General features: G+C 40.2%; 1 protein-coding gene across 4 annotated transcripts in view; it reads left to right on the forward strand.

Annotated features, from left to right (window-relative positions):
* Nucleotides 1-2,799: 2,799 nt before the first annotated feature.
* The window catches only part of TANGO6 (transport and golgi organization 6 homolog), a 36,639-nt gene continuing 16,232 nt past the window's right edge, over nt 2,800-23,206 (forward strand). For 3 of the 4 annotated variants that reach the window (XR_011922241.1, XM_072422593.1, XM_072422595.1), the window contains exons 1-15: nt 2,800-2,877; nt 3,186-3,847; nt 5,166-5,282; nt 5,516-5,666; nt 7,888-8,024; nt 8,245-8,410; nt 8,781-8,854; nt 10,463-10,575; nt 11,060-11,236; nt 11,946-12,078; nt 12,470-12,658; nt 12,774-12,905; nt 16,844-17,206; nt 17,286-17,343; nt 19,235-19,387. Coding sequence is in view for 3 of the 4 variants with exons in the window: in XM_072422593.1 (XP_072278694.1) it covers nt 2,814-2,877; nt 3,186-3,847; nt 5,166-5,282; nt 5,516-5,666; nt 7,888-8,024; nt 8,245-8,410; nt 8,781-8,854; nt 10,463-10,575; nt 11,060-11,236; nt 11,946-12,078; nt 12,470-12,658; nt 12,774-12,905; nt 16,844-17,206; nt 17,286-17,343; nt 19,235-19,387 (2,689 nt within the window). In the remaining variant the exon portion in view is untranslated. The remainder of the gene's footprint in view (nt 2,878-3,185; nt 3,848-5,165; nt 5,283-5,515; nt 5,667-7,887; nt 8,025-8,244; nt 8,411-8,780; nt 8,855-10,462; nt 10,576-11,059; nt 11,237-11,945; nt 12,079-12,469; nt 12,659-12,773; nt 12,906-16,843; nt 17,207-17,285; nt 17,344-19,234; nt 19,388-23,206) is intronic. The other variant, XM_072422594.1, reaches the window with a different exon arrangement.

Here is a 23,206-nt window from a genome sequence, read left to right on the forward strand (position 1 = left end):
TTCTCGAAAAAATGAGGGCATGGCGCACTCGTGTGCGCCCCACTACACCCCTGATTTTATAGTGAGGGAAAGAAGTGTTTGACTTTATATGTTTGCCCTCTGACAAAGATATGACCAGTCTATAGTTGTAATGGTGGGTTTATTGTAGGTGTGAGAGACAGAATAACAACAAAAGAACCCTAAAAAGCCCAGTGCTCAAAAGTCAGAGCTTGATGTGCATTGTAATGAGTGAAATAAGTATTTGATCCCCTATCAACCAGCTTTCAGGCTTCCAGGTGTCTTCCCTGTATGCAGGTAACGAGCTGAGATTAGGAGAACCGTCTGTAAGGGAGTGTTCCTAATCCAAGCTTGTTACAGTACCTGTATAAAAGACACCTGTCCACAGAAGCAATCAATCAGATTCCAAACTAGCCACCATGGCCGAGACTAAAGACCTGTCTAAGGATGTCAGGGACAAGATTGTAGACCTACACAAGGGGCTGGACTGGGCTACAAGACTATCGCCAAGAAACACAAACTAACTGTCAATCTCCCTCCATCTGGGGCTCCATGCAAAATCTCCCCTCGTGGAGTTGCAATGATCAGGAGAATGGTGACCAAGCAGCCTAGAACTACACGGGGGGAACTTGTCAATGATCTCAGGGCAGCTGGGACAATAGTCGCCAAGAAACCATTGGTAACACACTGCGCCGTGAAGGCCTGAAATCTTGCAGGGCCCGCAAGGTCCCCCCTGCTGAAGACAGCACATATACAGGCCAATCTGCAGTTTGCCAATGAACATCTACCATATTTTTTGCCCTATAAGACGCACTTTTTCTTCCCCAAAACTGGGGGGAAAAGTTGGTGCATCTTATATGACAAAAACCGTGTTATAAAATAATTAAAATAAGATACTCACCCGATACCCGATCCTGCGTGTGTCTCCTCTCCTCGCTGGCTGCAGCGTGTGTCCCCTCTCCTCGCTGGCTGCAGCGTGTGTCTCCTCCTGGCTGCAGTGCAGAGCGAAAGAAGCCGGCAAAGCGCCCCCTGCTGATCCCTGCCCTAACTGCCGTACAGTGGAAAAAAAGGTAAGTGAACGGCACAGAGCGATCAGGAGGTTAATTTGAACGGCACAGAGTGATCAGAAGGGGAATTTGAATTGCACAGAGTGATCAGAAGGGGAATTTGAATGGCACAGAGTGATCAGAAGGGGAATTTGAATGGCACAGAGTGATCAGAAGGGGAATTTGAATGGCACAGAGTGATCAGAAGGGGACAATCAATGGCACGCGAGTGATCAGAAGGGGAATACCGGTATGAATGGCACATGAGTGATCAGAAGGGGAATAATCTTTCAGAATCATTTTTTTCTAGATTTTCCTCCTTTAAAATTTGGAGTGTCTTATACGGCGACAAATACGGTAAATGATCCAGAGGAAAACTGTGTGAAAGTGTTGTGGTCAGATGAGACAAAATTGAGCTCTTTGGCATCAACTCAACTCGCCGTGTTTGGAGGAGGAGAAATGCTGCCTATGACCCCAAGAACACCATCCCCACTGTCAAACATGGAGGTGGACACATTCTGTTGTTGGGTGTTTTTCTGTTAAGGGGACAGGACACCTTCACCGCATAGAAGGGACAATAGACGGGGCCATGTACGGTCAAATCTTGGGTGAGCACCTCCTTCCCTCAGCCAGGGAATGGAAAATGATTTGTGGATGGTTGATAGGGGATGAAATACTTATTTTACTCATTACAATGCACATCAAGCTCTGACTTTTGAGCACTGGGTTTTTGAGTGTTCTTTTGTTGTTATTCTGTCTCTTACACCTACAATAAACCTAACATTACAGTTATAGACTTGTCATTTTTTGTCAGAGGGCAAACGTACAAAATAAGCATGGGATCAAATACTCCCCCACTGTATGTTGTTTTGTCCCCTTCAACAGTCACACAACATCTTGTATTCTGTATGGTATATTATTTTAATGCTTCCTCTTTCTCCTCTTTGTATCATGAGTTATTTTGCTTCCCCCTTTCTCTTTGGACAACCAGAGAATGCCTTTTATTTTGCATCATATGTCATTGTGATGCCCTTTCTCTCTGTGACTGATAATAAAACACTTGTATTCTATATTATATGTCATTGTGGTGCCTCTTCTCTCTCCGAGACCCATCATAGAAGGCCTTGTATACTGTACAGTATATTGGTCTAATGCCCTCCACTCCCTCACCAGTGCACATAATGCCATGTAGTTTGTATTTTATGTCATTTTGATGCCCAATCTCCCACCAAAGCCAATCAAGGATGGGCTTGTATTGTATATCCTAAGTTGGTTTGATGTCTGTCCCTCTCTATAGATATAATACGAAATACTGGGGGGTCTGCGATAAGCCATCATGGCCTGGTGCAGAGTTCTACTTTAAATGGGCCATTCTACCAGCAAAATGTATTCAGCTTCAAGATGATCTGTACATTGATGGTCACTATAACATATTTCATTCAATAGCTGAATTAAATACCTTTAACTTTATTATTTTATTTCCCTTTGTACAGTCTGACTTAAAAAAAAAACAATAAAACACGCATTAGGCACTGCTTCCACTAACAATTTTCATAATAGTAGCAAAGAACAGTTCTGTGGCTCACTGATGACAGGTCCTCTTTACCTGTATGGAATGTTGTCAAGCAGCATGAGATTCCCTCCAATTCTATGAGACCCGCTGCTCATCACGTGATGCATCACCAGAACCACACAAAATATGGCCGCTCTGTGTTCAGCCGCGCCGAAGCTGCCGTGACGTCATTCAGATGCGACTTTGGGTGTAGCAAGATGGCGTGTGTTGTGAGCGTGACTCAAGTGACAGAAGCTTTGAAAATACTAATTACCCCTCGAGGTGAGGACAGACGGGGTGGCTGTGGGAGTAGCCCCCGGCATGCACCTGGCCTTGTACATCTCTATTGTGTTTGAATTGTTAGTAATGGAGCTCAGTATCGGCGAGCATTTCATAAATGTGTTGCCTGTAATAGATTTCACTTCACTTCCTGTGTGTTGTCACCAGGACAGGAAATGAGGAAAAATCAGAGCTGCCCATAGCAGTAAACACTACACAGGGTTTTTCATCCTTCTCCTATTTATTAAATGTGATCATCCAGACCAGCTAATAGGAAAACTTAAATATAAATGTGTTTTTTTCCATTTTAGAGGCTGGATCTGCTGCACAGGATACTGATAAACAGGCTGCTTTGATCAGCACGTTGCAGCTCAATGTCGCCTCCCTGCAGGAAGAGCTTCAAACTGCCCCCAAGTGGGAGAATCTGCGAATTCTGCGGACGAAGGTCTTAGGGGACACCAAGCTGATACAAGAGGGTTCGGAACCCCCGGCAGATCCATCGTGGAGGTTCATATCAGAAGCCCTGGTGCTGCTCCTGTGTCTGAAGGAGTGTATGGTTCAATTGGCAGCTTCGTTCACCCCACCTAAACCCAATCTTAAGACCCCTGAGGCTGTCCCAGCCCTGAGCCCAGATACCCTCAGTATCACCCAGCAGAAGACGGTCCGCTCAGCACTGCAGTTTGTGGTCTCAATGGGGATCTGTCCCTATCTCCTGCCTGGCATTGGGCTTCCTCTGCAACACCGTTCAGAATTCGGAGCCCTGGTCTGTTCCATGGTGTCATGTGACCTGCCTAACGCGCGCCAACAGAGGCTCTACGCTACCAGCACCACCCTCCTAGAGGTGTCCCAGCATCCGTCCCTGGGGAGCCTGTTGTATACGCAGCATCTGGGGGATCTCATGGCCGCACTGTGCCAGCTGGGCTACTGCCCAACCAAGACGAAGATAGAGCCGCATACTGAGGGCGGTGTGAAGGTATACAGGGAGCATGCGCTCAGTTCTTGTCATTGGAAACCATAAAAGAGTGACCGGGCTGTTCTGTTCTATGAGGGGGAGGGGGGAGAGTAAGCAAGCGGCATGTGGTTGTCGTTCACCAGACAGCGGTCACTCATCAGATCTATCAGGACAGAGCTATGAATGTTGTCAAGTGACACGCTGCGCTCTCTCCCTTTCACTTTCATTACGATCGTTTGTCGTTTATTGTCCGTGGATCCGCCAGGACGGACGACGATCGCTGTACACATGTTAGATTCTCCCCCGAGACAAGCCCGACCAATCTAATCATCTGACGTGTACATAGCATTGGGCTACGTAAACATGTCAGATGATTCCCATCAGATAATTGCCCCAGGGCTGATATCGGACGGAAATCTGGCCTGTGTACAGCGCTCGTCGTCCGTTCTGGTGGATCCACAGACAACGAATGATCATAATAAAAGTGACAGGGAGAGATCACAGTGGGGTGCTGCTCCATCCTTCTCCCCCTCCTCTCTCTACAGAGAAAAACAGCGCTGTATGTACAGCGCTCGTTCATGCATCGTGCAGTCTTTTGTTGTTGGAAAGGATTGTGAAAGATCCTTTCCAACGACAATTATCGCATGTGTGTATGCAGCCTTATGATACAATGCCACAAAAACATTTAAGAGTGTAAGGAAAGCTTGGCTTTATGATTTATTTGTAACAAGCCCAAAAAACATTGTCCTTTGATTATATTATACCTTTTGTTACTTCTATTTGTTATTTTGTAATGATATTACCTTTGGATTTTAATTGTGTTTGAATATTTACAATAAAATGTTTCTGTTTTAACAATATTAGTTTGTCATAAAAAAGCCATTTTTTCTTTCCTTACACTCTTCCTAATACAATTGGCTTGGCAACAAAAAACAATACGATTTTTTGATCCCCTTTGGACATAACCTCACTTTTACAATACGTAAAACATTTTTAATATTTTTATTGCCAGCATAACTTCTGTGATAAACAAGTAAGTAGCACATTGATCTTCTTGACATATTATAATTATTATTAATATTAATAAAAAACAGGATTTATTTAGCGCCAACATTTTACACAGCACTGTATAATAAATAGGGGTTGCAAATGACAGACAGATACAGACAGTGACACAGGAGGAGAGCACCCTGCCCTGAAGAGCTTACACTCTAGACATATTACAGGGCTATTTATTAAAGAATGAGGGACAGTTAGTGATATGACAATGGACTTTGTAAAGCCCAATGTAATATTTTGTATCAATGTACTGATTACTTTCTACTGTTTTTCTCTTTAGAATTTGACAGAAAGTGAGAGGATCCAATGTAAGGAGGCGTTAAGAGGGCTAATGGATCAGCTGTACCAGCCGCTAGTGATCAGGGAACTGTTAATTCTGCAAGGAGGACCCAGACAGGTAAGGCTCTGTTGTCATTCAGGGTGAATGCTAATATTTGTTGTGTTTTTTGTTTTTTTACATGGTTATCCATACCATTTGTTTAAAGTGTAACAACAGACTTCTTGAAATCTTAGATCAGGGTTGTCAAACTCAAATACACAGTGGGCCAAAGTTAAAAACTTAGACAAAGTCGCGGGCCTACCTTGAAACTTATTGATAAAATAATTAATAAACCTTGTTCTGTGTTTTAGGGGCCACGTCCTTCAGGAGCTTCATCCTCAGTGCAGAGGGCCCCGGCTCCTGCCTGGCTGCGCCGTTTGTCTGGTCAGCTGCTGTCAGAGCGATTAATGAAACCCAGCGGGGTTCAGGCTGTGGTTCGTGGAATCCTAGAAGGAGCTGGAGGTTGGTTGAATGGTTGCTGTTGCATGCTCTAATAATTAATGGTTAGAACAATATTTTATGTAGCATTTATAACAAGAAGGGCCCAACCGTGGCTGCTATTGTGAAATAACTTACCTGCTAGGAGAAATCCAGGGTTTGGTTGAACTTCAGATCTGTCTGTAGCACAACAGCTGCCAAGAGATCCCTCATGGAGACTTCATCCCTACAGTGAAAGTGAGAGATTTAGGAAAAACATAGGATATATCATTATAGATCGTATGATATACCTAATTATACCATTGGCTATAGTTTTCTTCTACCAAAACAAAAAACTATTCATACCTTACTTTTATCTATATTCAAATCAAGAGAACATTTTAATTTTTTTCTAATACTCATGTGATCTTGTATAATAAAAACCCCTTTGATTACTCAACCTGACTTCCTGATCTTCTGGATGGAAAGCAGGCACTGAGCACCTCACTGAAATGTCACATAACTGTCCTCGGGAGCACATTTCATACCTCATTGCTCAGGTCAGGGGTGTCAAACTCAAATACACAGAGGGCCAAAATTAAAAACTTTGACAAAGTCGCGGGCCAACCTTGAAATTTATTTTAAAAATTGAGGAAATGTTTTATTCTCATTAGATATAAACCATTTCCATATGGAAACAAAGAGATCTTGCTTCACATTCAATATGAAACAAGCTTTTATTAGAGAAAGAGGCATAATAGGCATTTTATTTAAGAAAAAAATCTTATGCCTCTTTCTCTATTTGTAGCCTTCTGAGTTAAATTTCAATGGTAACCTTTTTGCACAGGCAAACAATAAAATTAACAATATTCTTCTTTGAAAATCTAACTATTAGTCCATGCCTTGGAGTAGTGAGGAAAAGTACAGCTGAGGGGGAGTGCTGGAAATGCCAGACACTGCCAGTGCAGAGCTAAATCTTATGAGTGGCCCGCCGCTGAAACTCCCTCTTTATTGAAATAACTCGGCTACTAAAATTCTCAGCATTATTTGCATCTATAAAACAGTCCAATGCGGTGCCACGCATAGGCAGAGAGCCCGCTGGTCTACAGACTCGAGTGATGCCGGGTATTGTAGTAGCAGCGCTATTTCAATGCAGCAGCAGGCCAGCTGCAGTTCATATTTAGGATTCCTTTGGGGGCCAAAAAAAAGGCCGTTGGGGGCCAGATTTGGCACCCCTGCTCTAGAGCCATCTACAAATATCACAAGCATGACAACTTTATAGTTGGGAGCCACTGCCAATGAACTGCCTTGGGGAAGTGGATTGATATACAGCACAAATCTTCTCTGTCCATATCAGTGCAGACAGTTTTGGAAGATCTGGCTGCAGTCATTACTGGCAGCGAGTACACATGGGTGGTTATGGTGGGACTCTGTGGAACCCTGCATGGCTGCATAGGTAACTTAATAACAGACATTATGGAACTGAAGTGGGAGTGGGGTTTGAGTGGGAAAATAAAAGAAGCTAGAACAGAAATAATCAAGGAAGTAATCACACTGTGCTTTTGGTGGAGGGTTTAATACATTTTGACTTTAGTTACATTTAAGGCCAGAGCTGCCTAGAAACATCACCACATACTGGCCATTACCTCAATAACTTGGAACTACAAAGAAGATTTAGCATAACTGTGCTGGTAAAATTATTATTTTGATGTTTCAGAAGTTAGCTTACATAAAACCAGTGCCTTAACTATGCACAACAGTTCTCTTAAAGGAGTTGCTCCATGCTATTTGTGTATCTTACTCCATTGTTTGTTCCATCTGTTTAAATAGCAGTTGCTACTCCTATGAAATTTAGCAGTTCCAGTAAGCTGCTTGAGATTTGTAGCAAAAGCAAAATTATGTGATTGCCAACAAATAGTTAAATGTCTGAATGGCAAAACTAACCTAGAAATATCTCAGCTCTGAAGCTACTGAGGATAAAGAAATGCATAGGTAGAAGGCATAATAGCTGTTTGTGTTTTCATTGGGCTCCATTTATAAATTATTCCCTCTTCAGTTCACTCATAAAATGTGTTTCTTTCCTAATTATTTCCTATTGTGACAGCTGTGCACTTTTGAGGATTGGCCACTAGGTGGCAGAACAAGTCATTGTTTTAATAGGAGACGTAGAAAAATACGACCATAGTATTCACTACCAGAGAATTCAGCGGGGGGATAATAATGCTAAAAAAAAACTTTTTTTTTTTTTTTTGCTTTCATGTTACAGCTGGTGCTGCTGGAGGAAGAGACGCAGAAGCTGCTGCCAGCAATTGGAAGAAATGTGACGCTGTGGCGAAGGTCCTGGCATCATGTCCTCAGCAATCACTTACTGTGGAAGAGTATTACCAGAAGGTCTGCCCACAGGTAACCATGCACTTTGCTGCAGCCTTTTCATGAGCTCAAGTTTTTGCTGAGCTCGAGTTGCTCCAAGCAGCTCCCGGGTGGCATTAAAGAGATCTAACAGGTACCAGGGGTTCTCTTAGTGTCATTGACAAAGGCACAGAGTGGTGAAATAAACTTTAGATTCAGAAATGACACTGCCTAGCACAAGTCTTTCATCCACTTAAACCTTTCTTCCTTGTAGATCCTGGATTTACTACACATTCAGAACACACTGACAGCACGTCAGTTTCAGAAAGTGGCCACTGAAACGTTTCTGAAGATGGGTCGTGATCAGCCAGAGTTGGCAGAGAAGCTTTTAATTCGGCCAATGCTGGAACCTCTGCTGCGTTGCACTGCGCTACAGGCAGGTAAATAGCCACATTGTCCCATGGTGAAGTGATGTATGCTCAAATACAATGCAGTGTAACCTTTTTGATTTTATTTTACAATTTATGACTGCATTTGTATGTTGGATGTTTTGTTTCTTTTATGTATATTACAATTAATAATTGCTTTTAATATTGTATCATTATTTATGAAATTATTTTTACACAGTATTTAATTAGCACCGGCATATTACTCAGCCCTTTACAAAGTCCATAGTCATGTCACTAACTATGAGGTTCACACTCTAATGTGATAGGTGAAATTTAAGTAGGATGGGGGCTGCATGTACCAAAAAAAAACTATAGATACAATTTTTGTATAATTTCTCACATTTCTTGTTCTTTCTCCTAGAAAAGCCCTTTGTCTCAGGAGAGACTTTGGTGTCAGAATTAGAACTGTCTCAATGTGTGGAGGACACTGTTAAGGTAAGTGTAAGTCAAGTAGCAAGCTAAATATATAATAAAGCTCCAATACTTTTATATAGTAAGTGTCCTTTTCTTACTAAGCAAAAAGTATACTAAACATGGATGAGGCAGATGGGTAGGAATAAGGAGATGTGTGCACACTTTCATTTTTATTCCTCAGCTAAGAAACACTAGTGAATATAATGGCTGTATAACCTCATTAATTAGCCTCCCATAAGCAGTCTGTATTTGTCTGCTGGAAACAGACATGGGAGCACCACCAGATCCAACCAACCTGGTGTAATTACTTCATTACCTTCATATTTTGAAACAACTTAAAAGCAGTACCAGAACCTTTGCTATAGGTTCACTTCATTGCTTTATTGTAAGAAGCATAGCATGTATCCTTGCAGGCCTCCCCCCCTTCTTTTCACTACTGCTCGTATTAGACACCAGCCTATGATAGATCCCAGTGTTAAAGCGGAACTAAAAACTTAAAAAAAAAATGTGATCAGACAGGGTAAGGGTTTTTTTAATTATTTTTTAATGACATGAAATGGAAATACCAAACAGAAATAAATAACCATCACATAAATTGCAATCATACAGATAGCCAGCATCCAGCCAGAACAATGAGCAGAATTATACAATAAAGAAAAAAACTGCTTGCATAGTCATCAACATTTCCTGTCCCTTTTTTCTTTTTCTTTTTTTTTTTTTTTAGTTTGGGCATGTTTGTTTAGTCGTTTCCTTACCAGGTTTATTGTGTAGTACAATAAACATTTTAATCCTCATATTTCTGTAACAAATTAGATAACAAAATAAGAAAACAAAAAACCAATTGGAATAAACCAGACAACCAACCGGGGGGGGCTGTCATCTGAAAAACCATTGTAGGAAAATTAATGTCCCATAACTCATGGATGGTCTGATATATGGAGTACCAAGAGAGTGTTGATGTCAAGGTAAGTACTTAATATTTAGTGTTAAGGGCCAACTCCCAGTAGGGCAAGGGTTTTATTGTAAAAAGTGATAGGTGATGTCCCTGATGTGATTTTTTTTTTTTTACCTGACTGATCGCTTCCTAGAATAGTCAAACTAGCTGAGCTGTGTGCGTTGCTAGCTGGTATACCCAGGAGTTAAGTCATCCTGTCCCGGCCAATCATATTGGTCAAAGATTGCAAATAGGAAGAGAAGAAGGAAGATGATGGTGATGTTTTCGACAGAACGGGGACAGGTGAATATAGAAGGTTTTAGTTCCACTTTTTAATTACATACTAATACAAAATACATTAAAGGGAACTTGTTTACTTGTCAAAGGATTTGTTTTTCTGTTCAATCATTTTTGAGATACGTGCAGCTCTATCACACAATATAGCCCTCCCTTGTTGGGCAGAAACACTGGATATTCCTAGATTGGCCAGTTGATGAACAAGTGAATGGTTAATAAATGTTCTTTATGCCCAATACAGTAAGATGATTATATTTGATAACTTAGCCAGGTGCTTCTGCTTGTAATGCTATTATTAGTGGTGTTCTTTGATTATTTCCTATAGGGGGGAAATGCTCTGTGTCTGATTGTCAGTATTGCAATCGCTGTGTGTCTCACTACCATTGTTGTAATTGCAGGTATTTGTAGTTGGTAACGATCCCACACCAGGAATACTGAATTACACCAAACAGATACTCTCCACTGTCTTCTCTTTGTATTGCTTTGCTCGGCAGAATGTATCTCATTTACGGTAAGTAAGCAGCTACCTTAAGTTGGCCACTACAACACAACCATGGTCAAAGTGTGTGCACAAATGGTTCCCAAGTGCTCCGGTTTGGTTGAATAGGAGAAGTTAGGAGTGCCGTTTAGCCTACAGTACAATACTGTGGTCAATCGCAAGTCTAAAATGGACCCTCAGCAGGTTCTGTGTGCAGCTAGAAGTGAAACATTCTTGAATATTTACAAACTTCTTATTGGATACCCCGAAACGTTTTCCTTGTCAACTTCTGATACTGTGTATTTGTGACAAATACAGCTTATATCTACACCAATCATTGTGACTTAGTTCTTTCTTTCTTTTACATAATAATATCCTTTCAAAAGATTTCCCACAGTACATGCTAAACAAAGTGCAGGCACATTGACAATTCTTATGACTTAACTATTCAATGTTTTAGGTTGTCGGTGAGTTTGAAAGCTGAATTTGTTTGAGAATAACCTGTTCCTTTTTCCAGTTCACCATGCCAGGATATCCTTCTTTGGTTTCTGGAGAAATCAAACAGAGATTCTGCAGTATCTGCAATGGCAGGGCTGAGTGGCCTGGAGGAATGGGCCCATTCTCTGCCTCAATGTTGCCTTATCAAACCAGGAAGCCTTGGTGGAGCTGTCATTATTGTGCAAGAACAGAAAAGGTGAGATTTGTATATTTAATTTTCTACTAGTTGTCACTAGATGGCACTACCATCAACAAAATAAAATGGATTATTGTTATGAATCCTGATAATGTACAGAAATGATTGTTATTGAAACAATTCTACATGGTGTTGAAAATTCACAGAGAATACTTATCATGAGAACAATAATTCCACCCTAAAGACTTTATAATAAAACATACTTTTGCTTGAAGCAAGAGATGTTAATGGAGTTTACCATATGCATTGTGCTGTAAATTTCTCCCGTGTTTGTTTTGCATTCTCTAATATGCCCCCTAGTTGGCACAAGATCCATATTTATGGATATAATGGCAGGTCTAAAATTCTATTGGTGATACCTAAATTAAATAAATGTTTATAGGAAATATAAAGCATTAGTTTAGATTTTCTTACATCCCCTTCCCTTCACCAAGCCTAACCCATAATAAGAGTGTGTAAATATGAGCATTTTTGTTCTGTATGTATGGTATGTATATTTATATGCATGCATACACACACATCTTGTTTCTAGTTGTTGGCTGGCTAGGCTTTTGATATCCCTGGTCCTACTTTTCTGCTCCGATGGTCGTGGAGATTTTCTGTGCTGCTACACTGAACAATCCTTATGTAAAAACACATGTACCCGTTTTAACTTTTCTATAGAAATTAGGTTTTTGTTCTTTGCTTTTTTATTTATTTATTTTTTCAGCAGTGAGGATGAAGATGATGTTTTGTACGAGAAAGTGTCTTTGGATCAGTGGACGATACAGTGTTTAGTGGATTTACTCTCTGTGAATCCTCACACTGGACTGGCTGCAGACTTCTTCTTGTACTGCCTAAAGGTAACTGCAGAGAGTTAAGTGTAGTTTGCCTCATCTCTTAGTGATAACTCTTTAGTCACATTTCACTCTCTGGATGTCACTACATCCACATACAGAACTGCATTTTCTAAGGGTCATTGCTTTAAGAACGTATTTTGAGTCTTTAACCGGGAAAGTTGCAGTAAGTGGGAGAGAATTGTGACAAAAGTGGAACAATATTTGTTAATGTATACGTCAGAGCATCAGTAAGCAAACCCTGAAAAGCATTGATCAAACCCCTTCAATTAAACTGTTTTAAAATAGCACTTATGGGCTCACATCATATACTCCCTTATATTTTTATACCCCCATGGTACTCTGGTGGAATTTTCTTTTACCTTTCTGTAACAATGGTTACTCTGACTTTCTGTAGAAGCTGACCCCAATCACACCAGGACAAGAAGGTGAAGAAGTTAATTCTAACTCAGGTGATAGCTTACTTGATATTGAACAGAAGTTGACACTTCGCTACCAGAAGCAGGAAAATTACCTTCAGCTCCTGCAGGTTCTCTCTGTATTGTGTGAAAGGATCTCTGATTCTATCTTCACAGATGTCAAGCAGGTGAGCAATAGCAAGGAATTCCATAATACAGGACATCTTTAAAAGTTGAATAAACAAAAAACTTAGTTGGTGTATTTCAGTCATGTCAGCTTATCATTTTCTCATATTCACACAGGTAGTAGAATTTGTGTTGGTGACTCTAGAGCGAGCTTGTTCAAGCCTTGGCACCTCGGATGGAGTTACAGTGGCAACGCAGACTCTTAGTATGGCCATGGGACTCATAGCTGCCATGCTGGGAGCAGTGGAGGTTAGTGAAGTATTTAAATGTAATTTTTTATTACAATATGCTATAAGGAATATGGCAAGACAGTTGCACGTATACATAAGGTACTTAAGGATTCATATATTGTTCATATTCCAGCATGTGAACAGATAATGGAGACAGTGGATAACTGTGCCCAGAAGCGTGCATTTTCAGTTGAAAGGCAGCTACTGGAAAGGGACGTCTGAGCGCATCTTAGTTTAAATCCTAGTATGTGCATAAAGTTTTACTGTAGCAATGCAAGGGGGTTGGGTTTTAAAAAAAAAAAAAAGTTTTAAAAACTCAACCCAAAATTTTTCTATTAACAAGTTTTTGAAATGCAAATAGGTAAAACAGATAAACATTAAAAAATTTTGGAGAGTGAAATAACTGCATAAAGTGAGTAAAAGAGGCAAAAGAGTTAATCCTATTTATTGGTTTACTAAGCTGATATTTAGTAGCTGGTGACAAAACATTAATCCATAAAGAGGGCTGAGTCACTTTTCCATTAGAGGGCAGGTTCAGCTTCTCGTCTCAGTATTTGAGTCAAAAAAAAAAAAAAAAATGGGTAAGAGATCTGTTTTAAAAATCAACTAATGCATACATTAGATTACTTTATCATTGTGTGATTGTAGGCTGCAGTATGGTGAGTCAATGTCCCATCGTGTGACACTTGTCCTTTACACAAAAATCATTACATGAAAGTTTACCAAAACAAGTCACTATTTTATGTCGTATAAATGTTCTGATACAATGGGCCTGATATTTTAAAGCTCTTTAAGGCTGGAGAAGATACACTTTAATCAGTGAACCTGGATAAACCATCAAACCTGGAATGGATCTGGTCTAAGGATTGAAAATATTTGCTAACAAATAGCAAATTACTTTTAAGAACTCAAATCCAGGTTTGCTGGATCACCCAGCTTCACTGATCAAAGTGTATCTTCTCCAGCCTTAGAGAGCATTAATAAATCAGGCCCATTGTACCAATATTTGTGTATGAAACCTCCTAGTGATTAAATGTTGGAATAAGGACATAGGGGAGAAATTTGTGTTCACCAGAAATGTTTTTGAATTGAGAATTTGTATTAAAATGGCTTTAAAAAATGTAAGCATTTCAGATTTGTGCTGGCTTTATACTTCTACCAACCTTGGCAAGTGAAGCCACCAGTCACACACTGTAGCCAGTAGGTAGATGAAGGGGTAGGCCACAGTGCAAACAAAAACTTTCATCACTATAATAGACGGACACTATGTGAACACTGCAACACATAGTTACATAGTTAGTTTGGTTGAAAAAAGGGATAAGTCCATGGAGTTCAACCACTAGGGAAATAAGCATATCCCAGATATAAAACTATATGGACATAGTTGATCCAGAAGAAGGCAAAAACCCCTGGTACATTTTGCTCCAACCGGAAAAAACTCCTTCCTGATTTCCTGAGGCAATCGAATGTTCCCTAGGGTGCCTACATGCTTCTTAAGACGACTACATTTATTATTTTAGGAAGTATTTTCCACTTTTGTGGCATAAAAATATGGAGGAGAAAGCCCAATCATTTTGGGCTGTGGTAGAGTTTTTAGTCTGGGAGTATGTATGGGTAAATCATATTCAATATGGATAAGAAACTTTACCTTTAAAAAGACAGTCACACCTTGCATGGGCAAGTGATAGTGTTCCTTTTACTTATCTTCTACAACATCCCGAGTGCTATTATGGTAAGGTTCCAAGGAATGAGAAGTGCTGATAAGTAGTGTAAACCACTGGCCTGCCCTTCTAATATATGTTTAGTTTAGTTGTAAACTGGGGGACCAAAGGTGCTGAAAACGGCATAGTCAGTTCTGGAGCCTGATCAGAACCAGTAGGGTGCTGCATAGTGATAATATTGGTTAGCACATACATAAAGAGTACCTGTGTTTATTCAATGCACCACAACACTATGTGTGCTATATATATATATATATATATATATATATATATATATATATATATATATATATATATTTATTTATTTACTGTGTGGGACCATTGAGGTACCATTTAGGTAGAGTGTCACTGTGATGGACATTCCATATACCTGTGAGCTAATGCACATGTTTCCATTCCATACCGCAATGTGTTGGCATGAATGCTCCCTAAAGTCACATCCCCACAGGCAAATATTGCACACCAGCAAAGCTCAGGCACTTCCTTGTATTAGAGCTAATCTGCCTCCTGCTTTGTATTTTTGTTTGGCCAATAAGGCAGCCAGTCTTTATCATGGGCCAATAGGCATGTGAAGATGGGATAATAGGGGGGTGCAGTTAAGCTTTGACAATATCCAGATTTGTCATCGCTTTGCCTTTTCAAAAACCACCCAGGATTAAAAAAAAAAAAATCCTCCCTTTATGTGCAGCCACCTTAAGTGACAACTACTAAATTGGATACTTTCATGAGGGCAATGGAGGTTGCCATTGCAAACTTCCCCTGCTGCTTCTTTAGCGGTCTTTCCTTATGGCTTGACTTCATTGCTACATACACATACTAGATGATTGAAAATCTAGCATTTGAACAACAGTGCCCTGACATTGATGGACGACAATGCAGGTTTGATTGCTGTACATAGAACAGCACTGTGTGTGCAGCTCTCCTATAACTTGAAAACGATCACAAAGATCTGACATTTTTTATTTTCTATCTGTAAACGGCTCTAGTCACTAACCTAAAATATACAGATAAGAAACTCCTAATATTTTTCTGACACTCATTGCTGTTATGCTTACTCTTATCTGTGATCAAATTTACCAAAGTCAGGCACACCCCTGCTGCCTCCTTACTTCTTTCATGAAAAAGTCATTCTGAAAATAAATTTACATTACATCTGTAAATAATTTACATTAAGCCAAAGAAGGAAATTTCCTTTACCATATTGCATAGTACGTGATGTTTTGTAAGTAAGTAAGTAGGAAGGAAGGTGATTATGACTCCTCTCTGCCCAGCCCTGTAGTAAACTGGCACAGAGCAGACATCCAGGAGCCCTTTGGAGAGCCGGGAAAGTGAGTTAATTGCAGCCTCTCCTATTATCCAGCCTGTAATCTAGAAGAGTGTTACTCAACAATATTATATAAGTGCCATTTATAGCTGGAAAAGTATAAAAGTGGTCCCTTGCTATGTGTCAGGTTTTCTCATGTTCCTCCTATAGTGTGCACATATTTTCTAATGTTATATACACCAGGTCAGGAACATCATTCCATGCGGTCATTAAAGTACCACCCACCCTATATTATAATCCAAGTCTCACTACAATGATTCAAAAGTTACCTTAAACTGAGCATTTGCTCGAAAGTTACTTTATACTGATTGGTTGTAAAAGAAAATTCATCTTCCTGTGTCACTGGATCTGCTGATCACTATGGTGTATGGTGGTTTTTACTAAAGGTGACCTCATGAGCCTATGCTCAGTTTGCAGCCAGGTTTGTGCAGATCTACCTAATCTGGCTATACCCCTCATGCTGACGTCACTGCTGAGGACTCCTCTTCAGGATTCTGACAGGACCCTGTTGATGGGCAGCCAAAAGGAATTATCCTCACAGACAGCAATTTCAGAGTGACATTGGAGCTTCTATATTTAAAAAAAAAAAAATATATCGCTACCTTTCATGAAGCTATAAGATCACAAACTATTCAATAAATGCCAAGTCCTGAGCCTGGTGATGATCACTGCCATCCTCGGGCTAAAGTTTAATTTATTTATTCATCTAATTGTCAGATATAGTTGCATTATTTATAAAAAAAATTTAAATCCCATTTTTTTATAATTAAAATCCAACAAAGATTTTTATAACTATATATATATATAAATATGCTGATGAATTTAATTTGAATGTCCAGGAATCTGTCCTCTTGTCAATCTAAGGCTTTGTGTTTTTTGATTGTGATACAATTTTTTATTTTTCTTCTTAAGTTAACTTCTACAGATTTCAAGCATCTAAAGCGCTTACTTCCAGTGCTGGAAAACGTGTCCCGCTGCCACCCAGAGCCTGTTATTCAGGAGCTGGCTAGTGACCTACGTGTTACCATTGCCACGCACTGTGCTGTCCCGCTCACACAAGGAACGTTTGGTCGCCAAGAGGCAGACAAAATGGAGGAGAAGCAGCAGAAGACCAGCAAAGATCATCTGACCTCTGACATGCTGGATATCCAGGAGCTGCTAAAGTCCGCAACAGACAGCGATGTCCCCACAAAGGCAGCAGCCCTGCGCACTCTCACACGGCTGTTGGAGTATAGACATCCGAAAGTGACAGAACACAAGGAGCAGGTGATGCAGGTAAGGAAAGGATGATATTGTGGGCCATAGTAGCCTGCTCTTTACAAAATCATACACCTCACAACATTTTCTTTTCCAGTTGTTTATGGATAATTTGGAGCAAGAAGACTCTTTTGTGTACCTCTCTGCAATCCAAGGTAAGTTTTTAGTTGCACTTTGACAAATAAATTAAAATACAGCAAGCAGGGTTTATTATTCTGACCGCTCTGAACTTGCTTTGCTTAATGCAAGCTTTTGTTCCGCTCTGCCTTCTGTACCATTCATTAAAACCTAAAGCATTGGTCATGTAATCTCATCTGATCAACATTCAGACAGAGTTTCACCTTCCCTTTTGCCACTGTTGCAATACAGGGGTTAAATCAGCCATCCTCAACCAGCGTTCCATAAAACCGTAGGGTTCCTTCATGGGTTGCCTGGGTACCTGGAGCTTTGACTGATTGTATTACTGTCTGATTCCAAGTATAATGTCACTTGGCGGAGCCACATGCAGGACATTATTGAATCTTAGTTGTCTATACTGTAAGGGTAGCATTCTGACCATAACTGTAGGGCAGGGGCATTTGTCACATCATTTTCCTAATGCAGCATAACATCTGAAATATCCATAACTTTTATCGTTAAAAAGCCATTCTTGGGCTCCAATTGGGTTCCTTCTTAAATTGAAACAATACCATTAGTCTTCTGCAAGCAGGAGGAAGCATTTCCTCCATCCTTTCTTTCCCAGTGATCACAAAGTAAGAGGCTTCAACATTAAATCATTAAAAAGTCAAAAGATGTACAAGTACCTTGAATGTGTCATCTCTGAGTGGGCATCTAACCCTAGAAGTAGACGGTGACCCTCAATGATACCTTAACAAAACAATTTTTCCTGTGGGGCCTCCAGAGCTGTTTTTTCTTCAGAACTCTAAAGCACTGTGTTATCATAGGTCCTTCATATCATATAATACTGTTTTTGACATTTTACATTTTTTGCATCTAATTGCTGCAAATCATATTCTGCATTTTTAAACCAACTTTCTGTCTACTTGCATACAATCCAGTGTTGGCAGGACATAGCTCTGCACCAGCCTCCTGATGGTAACAAGGTGGACCGTGTCTGAGTGTGTCAGCACAGCAGAGGAGACAGCCACAGGAACACAACTGTGTGGCGGTTGCCCTCCCAGGCTTTTTTTGCATGAAATCTGCAAACCTTAAAAGACTGAAAGCAACTTTAAAAAAACATCATAGCCTATATAGGATTCTAGTAACTGGGATTAGCTATATCTTTATCAACATCACTCCCTTTGTATAGAATGGAGTTCTTTATTTCCTAGCTAAGCAGGTGGTTTGTATATTCAACATCTTAACATTGTGATCTGCTCCACTGATAATAATGGTGGATGTTTAGGGATGAGTGGAGGGAAGTGAATGGTCTAGAGCAAGAAGGGGCCCCATTGTAGTAGAGAGACAATACAACCTATGTTTAGGTCCCCCCTCCCAGGTTCTCCAACCAAAGGGCAAAGATTGAGGCAGCTTTGATCTTCCTCCTGTGAGGCCTCACTAATCATTAATAAAGTACTTTGAGGGAATAGATCAGCTTCAAAGCAACCAAAAGAGGTTCTCATAGGATATATATCGGTCATATTTAGGTGCTTCTACAGGTACAGAAGTAGCAAAGTGAATCTGTACCTGCAAAAAAATTCAAGATTATAGTGGCACCATTAGGTGTCTGTCTAAATCTGTAAAGGAGATCTATGGCTTTTTTTGCCAGCCTCCTGTGCCTCCAACATAAATGGCTGTCTGTATATGTGTATAGATGGGTAGACTGATTAAAGAACTTGCATCTTATTTCACTGTCATGGGTCAGGTAAGCTCAGCCCTATAGGTAATGTGAATTTATAAAAAAAAAAAAAACAAACAAACCCTTTGTTGGGTACCTTTATTATGTAGTGCAATGCATTCACTGTACATAGATGCTTTTGTCTTCTAAATAAAATGTGGTATCACTGACAAATGACCTTGATAACACGTTGTGATTTTGATGGACAGGTGTTGCTGTACTTTCCGGAGACATCCCAGAGCGCATCCTTCCTATCCTCTTAGCACAGTACGTTGGCTCAGCATCATCAAAAAGTAAGACACTGTCTCCCGAGACCAGAATGAAGGTGGGGGAAGCCCTGATGAGGTGCACTAGAACATTGGGTAAGTGTCTGCTGTGTTGGTGACCAAAAGGTAATCCTACTTTATTTGATCTTTAAAAAAAAAAAAACATGAAAATGTATTTATATGTATGCAGTTTTTTCAAATATTTAAGATCCTTACTGGAGTTAGGCTACCCACACACGTCAGATGATTCTCATCTGATTATCGCTTGAGGACTAGTATCGAATAAGAATCTGAAGTTTGTACAGCGCTCGTCATCCTCACCGATCCTTCCTACAGCCACCACCAGTATTCTACACCACCACCAACACTCCCCTACAGCTAAATTGTAGAAGGGCAGGGGCAGTATTACATCTTCCCCCATACATGGGAATACTGGAATTTTCAAAATAGCTGCACTGGGGTAGAGGTTAGCAGTGGCGATGGGTAAAAGATATCAGAGTGTGCCTACTTTAGAGTATGTGGGGGGAATTTAAAATTCTACATATATTTTCTGTGAGTACATATTGTATTTACCTAATATAGGTTGAGTGCATGCTGAGCCTTCATTATTACCTGACCTGACTAGAAAAAACTGGGCAGCATCATTCTCATTGTGGATCAGAGGCTGAATGAGTCAATTAGAATGATGGCCGACAGGAGCAGATAGCTCACTGGGGATACACATGCAGGTGGGCAATCAGCCCCTGTACAGAAGAGACCTGATGATTAGAATACGAAGAGGTGACTATACCAAGCCATGGCGTAAAAATGGCTGGCGTTAGGGTCTAGTATCAGTCAGGATACTCTTAGCATGAAATATGTACTCCCTGTGTTTGTGTTTTCCTCCTACATCCTAAAAACATACAGAATAAACTGTTTCACTTCTGCAAAAATTGTTTTTACACTGCATTAAGTACATATTACTGTGACCGGGACATTAGATTGTGAGCTAGTCTGAGCGACAGTTAGTGACACGTAAAGTGTTGTGTAATATGTTGCCGCTATATAAATGGAAATAATAATTACGTAGAGTGTAATTATAGGTATACATTCCAAAAAAATGCAAAGGTCAATCCGGCGTGGGAAAGGAGTATGTGTTTATGTACAAAATGATGCAGAGGTTGACTGGCATTTGGCTTGGGGATGGAGAGAAGAATATTAAAGGAAGGGAAGAAAGAGGGGATAATGGTGGGGGTAATGGATTAGAGAGCTGACAGTGGTAAGCATTAAGAGATTGGCTAGTAAAAGAGGAAGGGATGGAGCTGGCAAGGTTTTGCAGCCTATTTGTGCAATGAATGGGGCTCAATGGGTGTATTGTTTACCAGGGGTAAGGCTGCGTACACACGTTCAATAATTGTAGTTAGGATATTTTAGGGTCCTTTCCAATGACAAAAGGCTGAACGATGCATGAACGAATGCTGTACATCAGGGGTGTCCATACTTTTTGCAAAGAGGGCCAATTTTGGTGAGATAAAAATGTGTGGGGGCCAACCATTCAGCACGTACTCATGGTTAGTGTGGGTGTGGTCTGTGCGGGTCCAGCACTGCATATGCCCACCAGGGTGACGTGAGGGATTCCACATTCTTGGAATCAAAATGGGCATGGTCCGCCCGGATCCCGCACAGCACACGCCCACTATAATGATGTAGGGGACTCCCTGTGCAAACATGGGGACTCCTGTCATGCCGATTATGCCTGCCAAGTAGCGGGACGATAATTGCAATGCGGTTGATCAAATCTAATGAAATATTTTACAGCTTTTTTGTACGCATGTATTTTATACAGTGGTCAACAGTGCTGGTGGGCCACATATTATTGATTTTATGACAGAGGCTGCGGGCCGGTGGAAATCTGAACACGGGCCGCAATTGGCCCCCGGACGAGACTTTGGACATGGCTGCTGTACATACATGGAGAGGGTAGGGGGAGAACGAGATCTCTCTCCCCTTCAATTACATTATGATCCTTCGTCGTCCGTGGATCCACCAGGACTGATCCATGAAGATGAGCTCTGTAGACATGCCAGATTCTCGTCTTAATATCGGCCCTAAAGTGATTATCGGACGGGTATCATCTGTCGTGTGCCTAACAAGCAGATCATACTTTATCATAAGGAAGCTGGGAGTTTATGGGATTTCTGGCAGGGCAACCTGTATTTTCCTGAATTTGCATTGTTTTTAAGTATACAAAGCATTAGAAAATGTTCATGAGATAGAGTGAATATGTTTTTTTTCACCCCCAAACATATACTTTAGCCACAGGGTAGATCAAAAACTATAATGTCTCCTGCATTCTATATATAATACCTACATGCTTTACAGCTGTGCAGATAGGCCACACAGGGAGCCCATTGTTTCCATTAAGTCACCTGAGTCACAACATGTAAATCACATCTGTTGTGTTGTGCTCCAAAACAGAAGAAAATAGATGCTTTTGTAATTGGCATATAAAATTGTGCCACATATTTATTGCAAACTTCACCGAAGCAGATTGGAAAACTCTACACTTGCCCATTTACATATATGCAATATATATATTTGACCCAGATCATTTTCATTATTTCACTATGATTCACTTTCTGCTGTACCTATTACTGTAAGGAACTGAGTAATGGTGCTTCAGGGAGAGGGATTTCGCCTACGTCCTGCTTGTCACATGACTTGGCTCAGATCTGTATGAAGACTCAGCATTTCCCAGGTGTATGGGTGTCCGCCTCTCCCAGGATTTACAGGGCTTCCCTGCGTGTTTCGTCCTGTGTGTCCCACATCCACTAATACAGGCAAAGGAAAGGAAATCTTTTGTCTTTTAATCACATAACTACCTGAGTAGTAATTTTGCTTTTCATCATTGTATTCTTTTAATCAATAATAATCCTTTTCATCCACCATCATGGTCTGAAATCAATGTTTTTCATGATGCTCTCTGTCTGTAGTAAAATAATGATCTGTCTGTTTCCATTGAGAAAACAAGAAAACAAATTGGGGACTAAAAAATTGAAAACATTTTTTGGGATTTTATCATTTTCATACAAATTGTAAAGTAGTAGTGTAAAAATACACCAATTGCAAATTTTTATATTTAAGATCAGGTTCATACAAGTACAGGTTCAATTAAATATAAATCCCATGCAAACCGCTAAATGCACAGATGAGATACATATATAGTATCCGTGATTGGATTGCTTTATGTAACATTTGCAGGTCTTGTCCCTTCTCCAGGTCATTACCAGACAGCAAAGAGGGAAGCAGCAGACTGACAAGCTCATCACTTTATGTGCAAAAAAATTTTTTATTGGATATTAAAGAGAGAGATACACAGAAACTGAAACAGTATTTTAAAAAATAAAACAAAGAGGACATAATAATAATAATAATAATAATAATAATAATAATAATTAATAAAAAAAGTCCAGGTAGCTCATGATTTCATTCTGCTATCCTACTATCGGCATGCTCATTGCAGTTCACCAAATGAACTCCTTTTTCTTCCCCTCCTTCTCTCACTGTGACTGCAAGAGACTTATACCAAGGTTATCTTAAAAAATACAGAGCTCCATTAGATCGTATCTGTTCTATCTGCCTGGCGTTCAGCCTAAATACGAGATTTACATAAGTGCAATGTGTTACTAAATGCATGTTGGGTTTTTTTTTTTTTTTTTTAAGCACGGTTTACCTTTTATTATCGGTCATCCTAGCTACTTGTACAATTACTCTTTGTGTCTGCCCCATATGTAAATCAGCAATTAAAAGATAATTGTTGGAAGGTAAGTGGGTGAAGATAAGGCCAAGATGTAGGTGGAAGTAACATCCTGGTTGTCAGACCAGGAAAGCTTCTTATGATGACTCCTTATTACTCAGCTAGGTGTGTGTCTGGTT

Source organism: Pyxicephalus adspersus, chromosome 9 (genome assembly GCF_032062135.1).
Source record: "Pyxicephalus adspersus chromosome 9, UCB_Pads_2.0, whole genome shotgun sequence".
NCBI classification, from domain to species: Eukaryota; Metazoa; Chordata; class Amphibia; order Anura; family Pyxicephalidae; genus Pyxicephalus; species Pyxicephalus adspersus.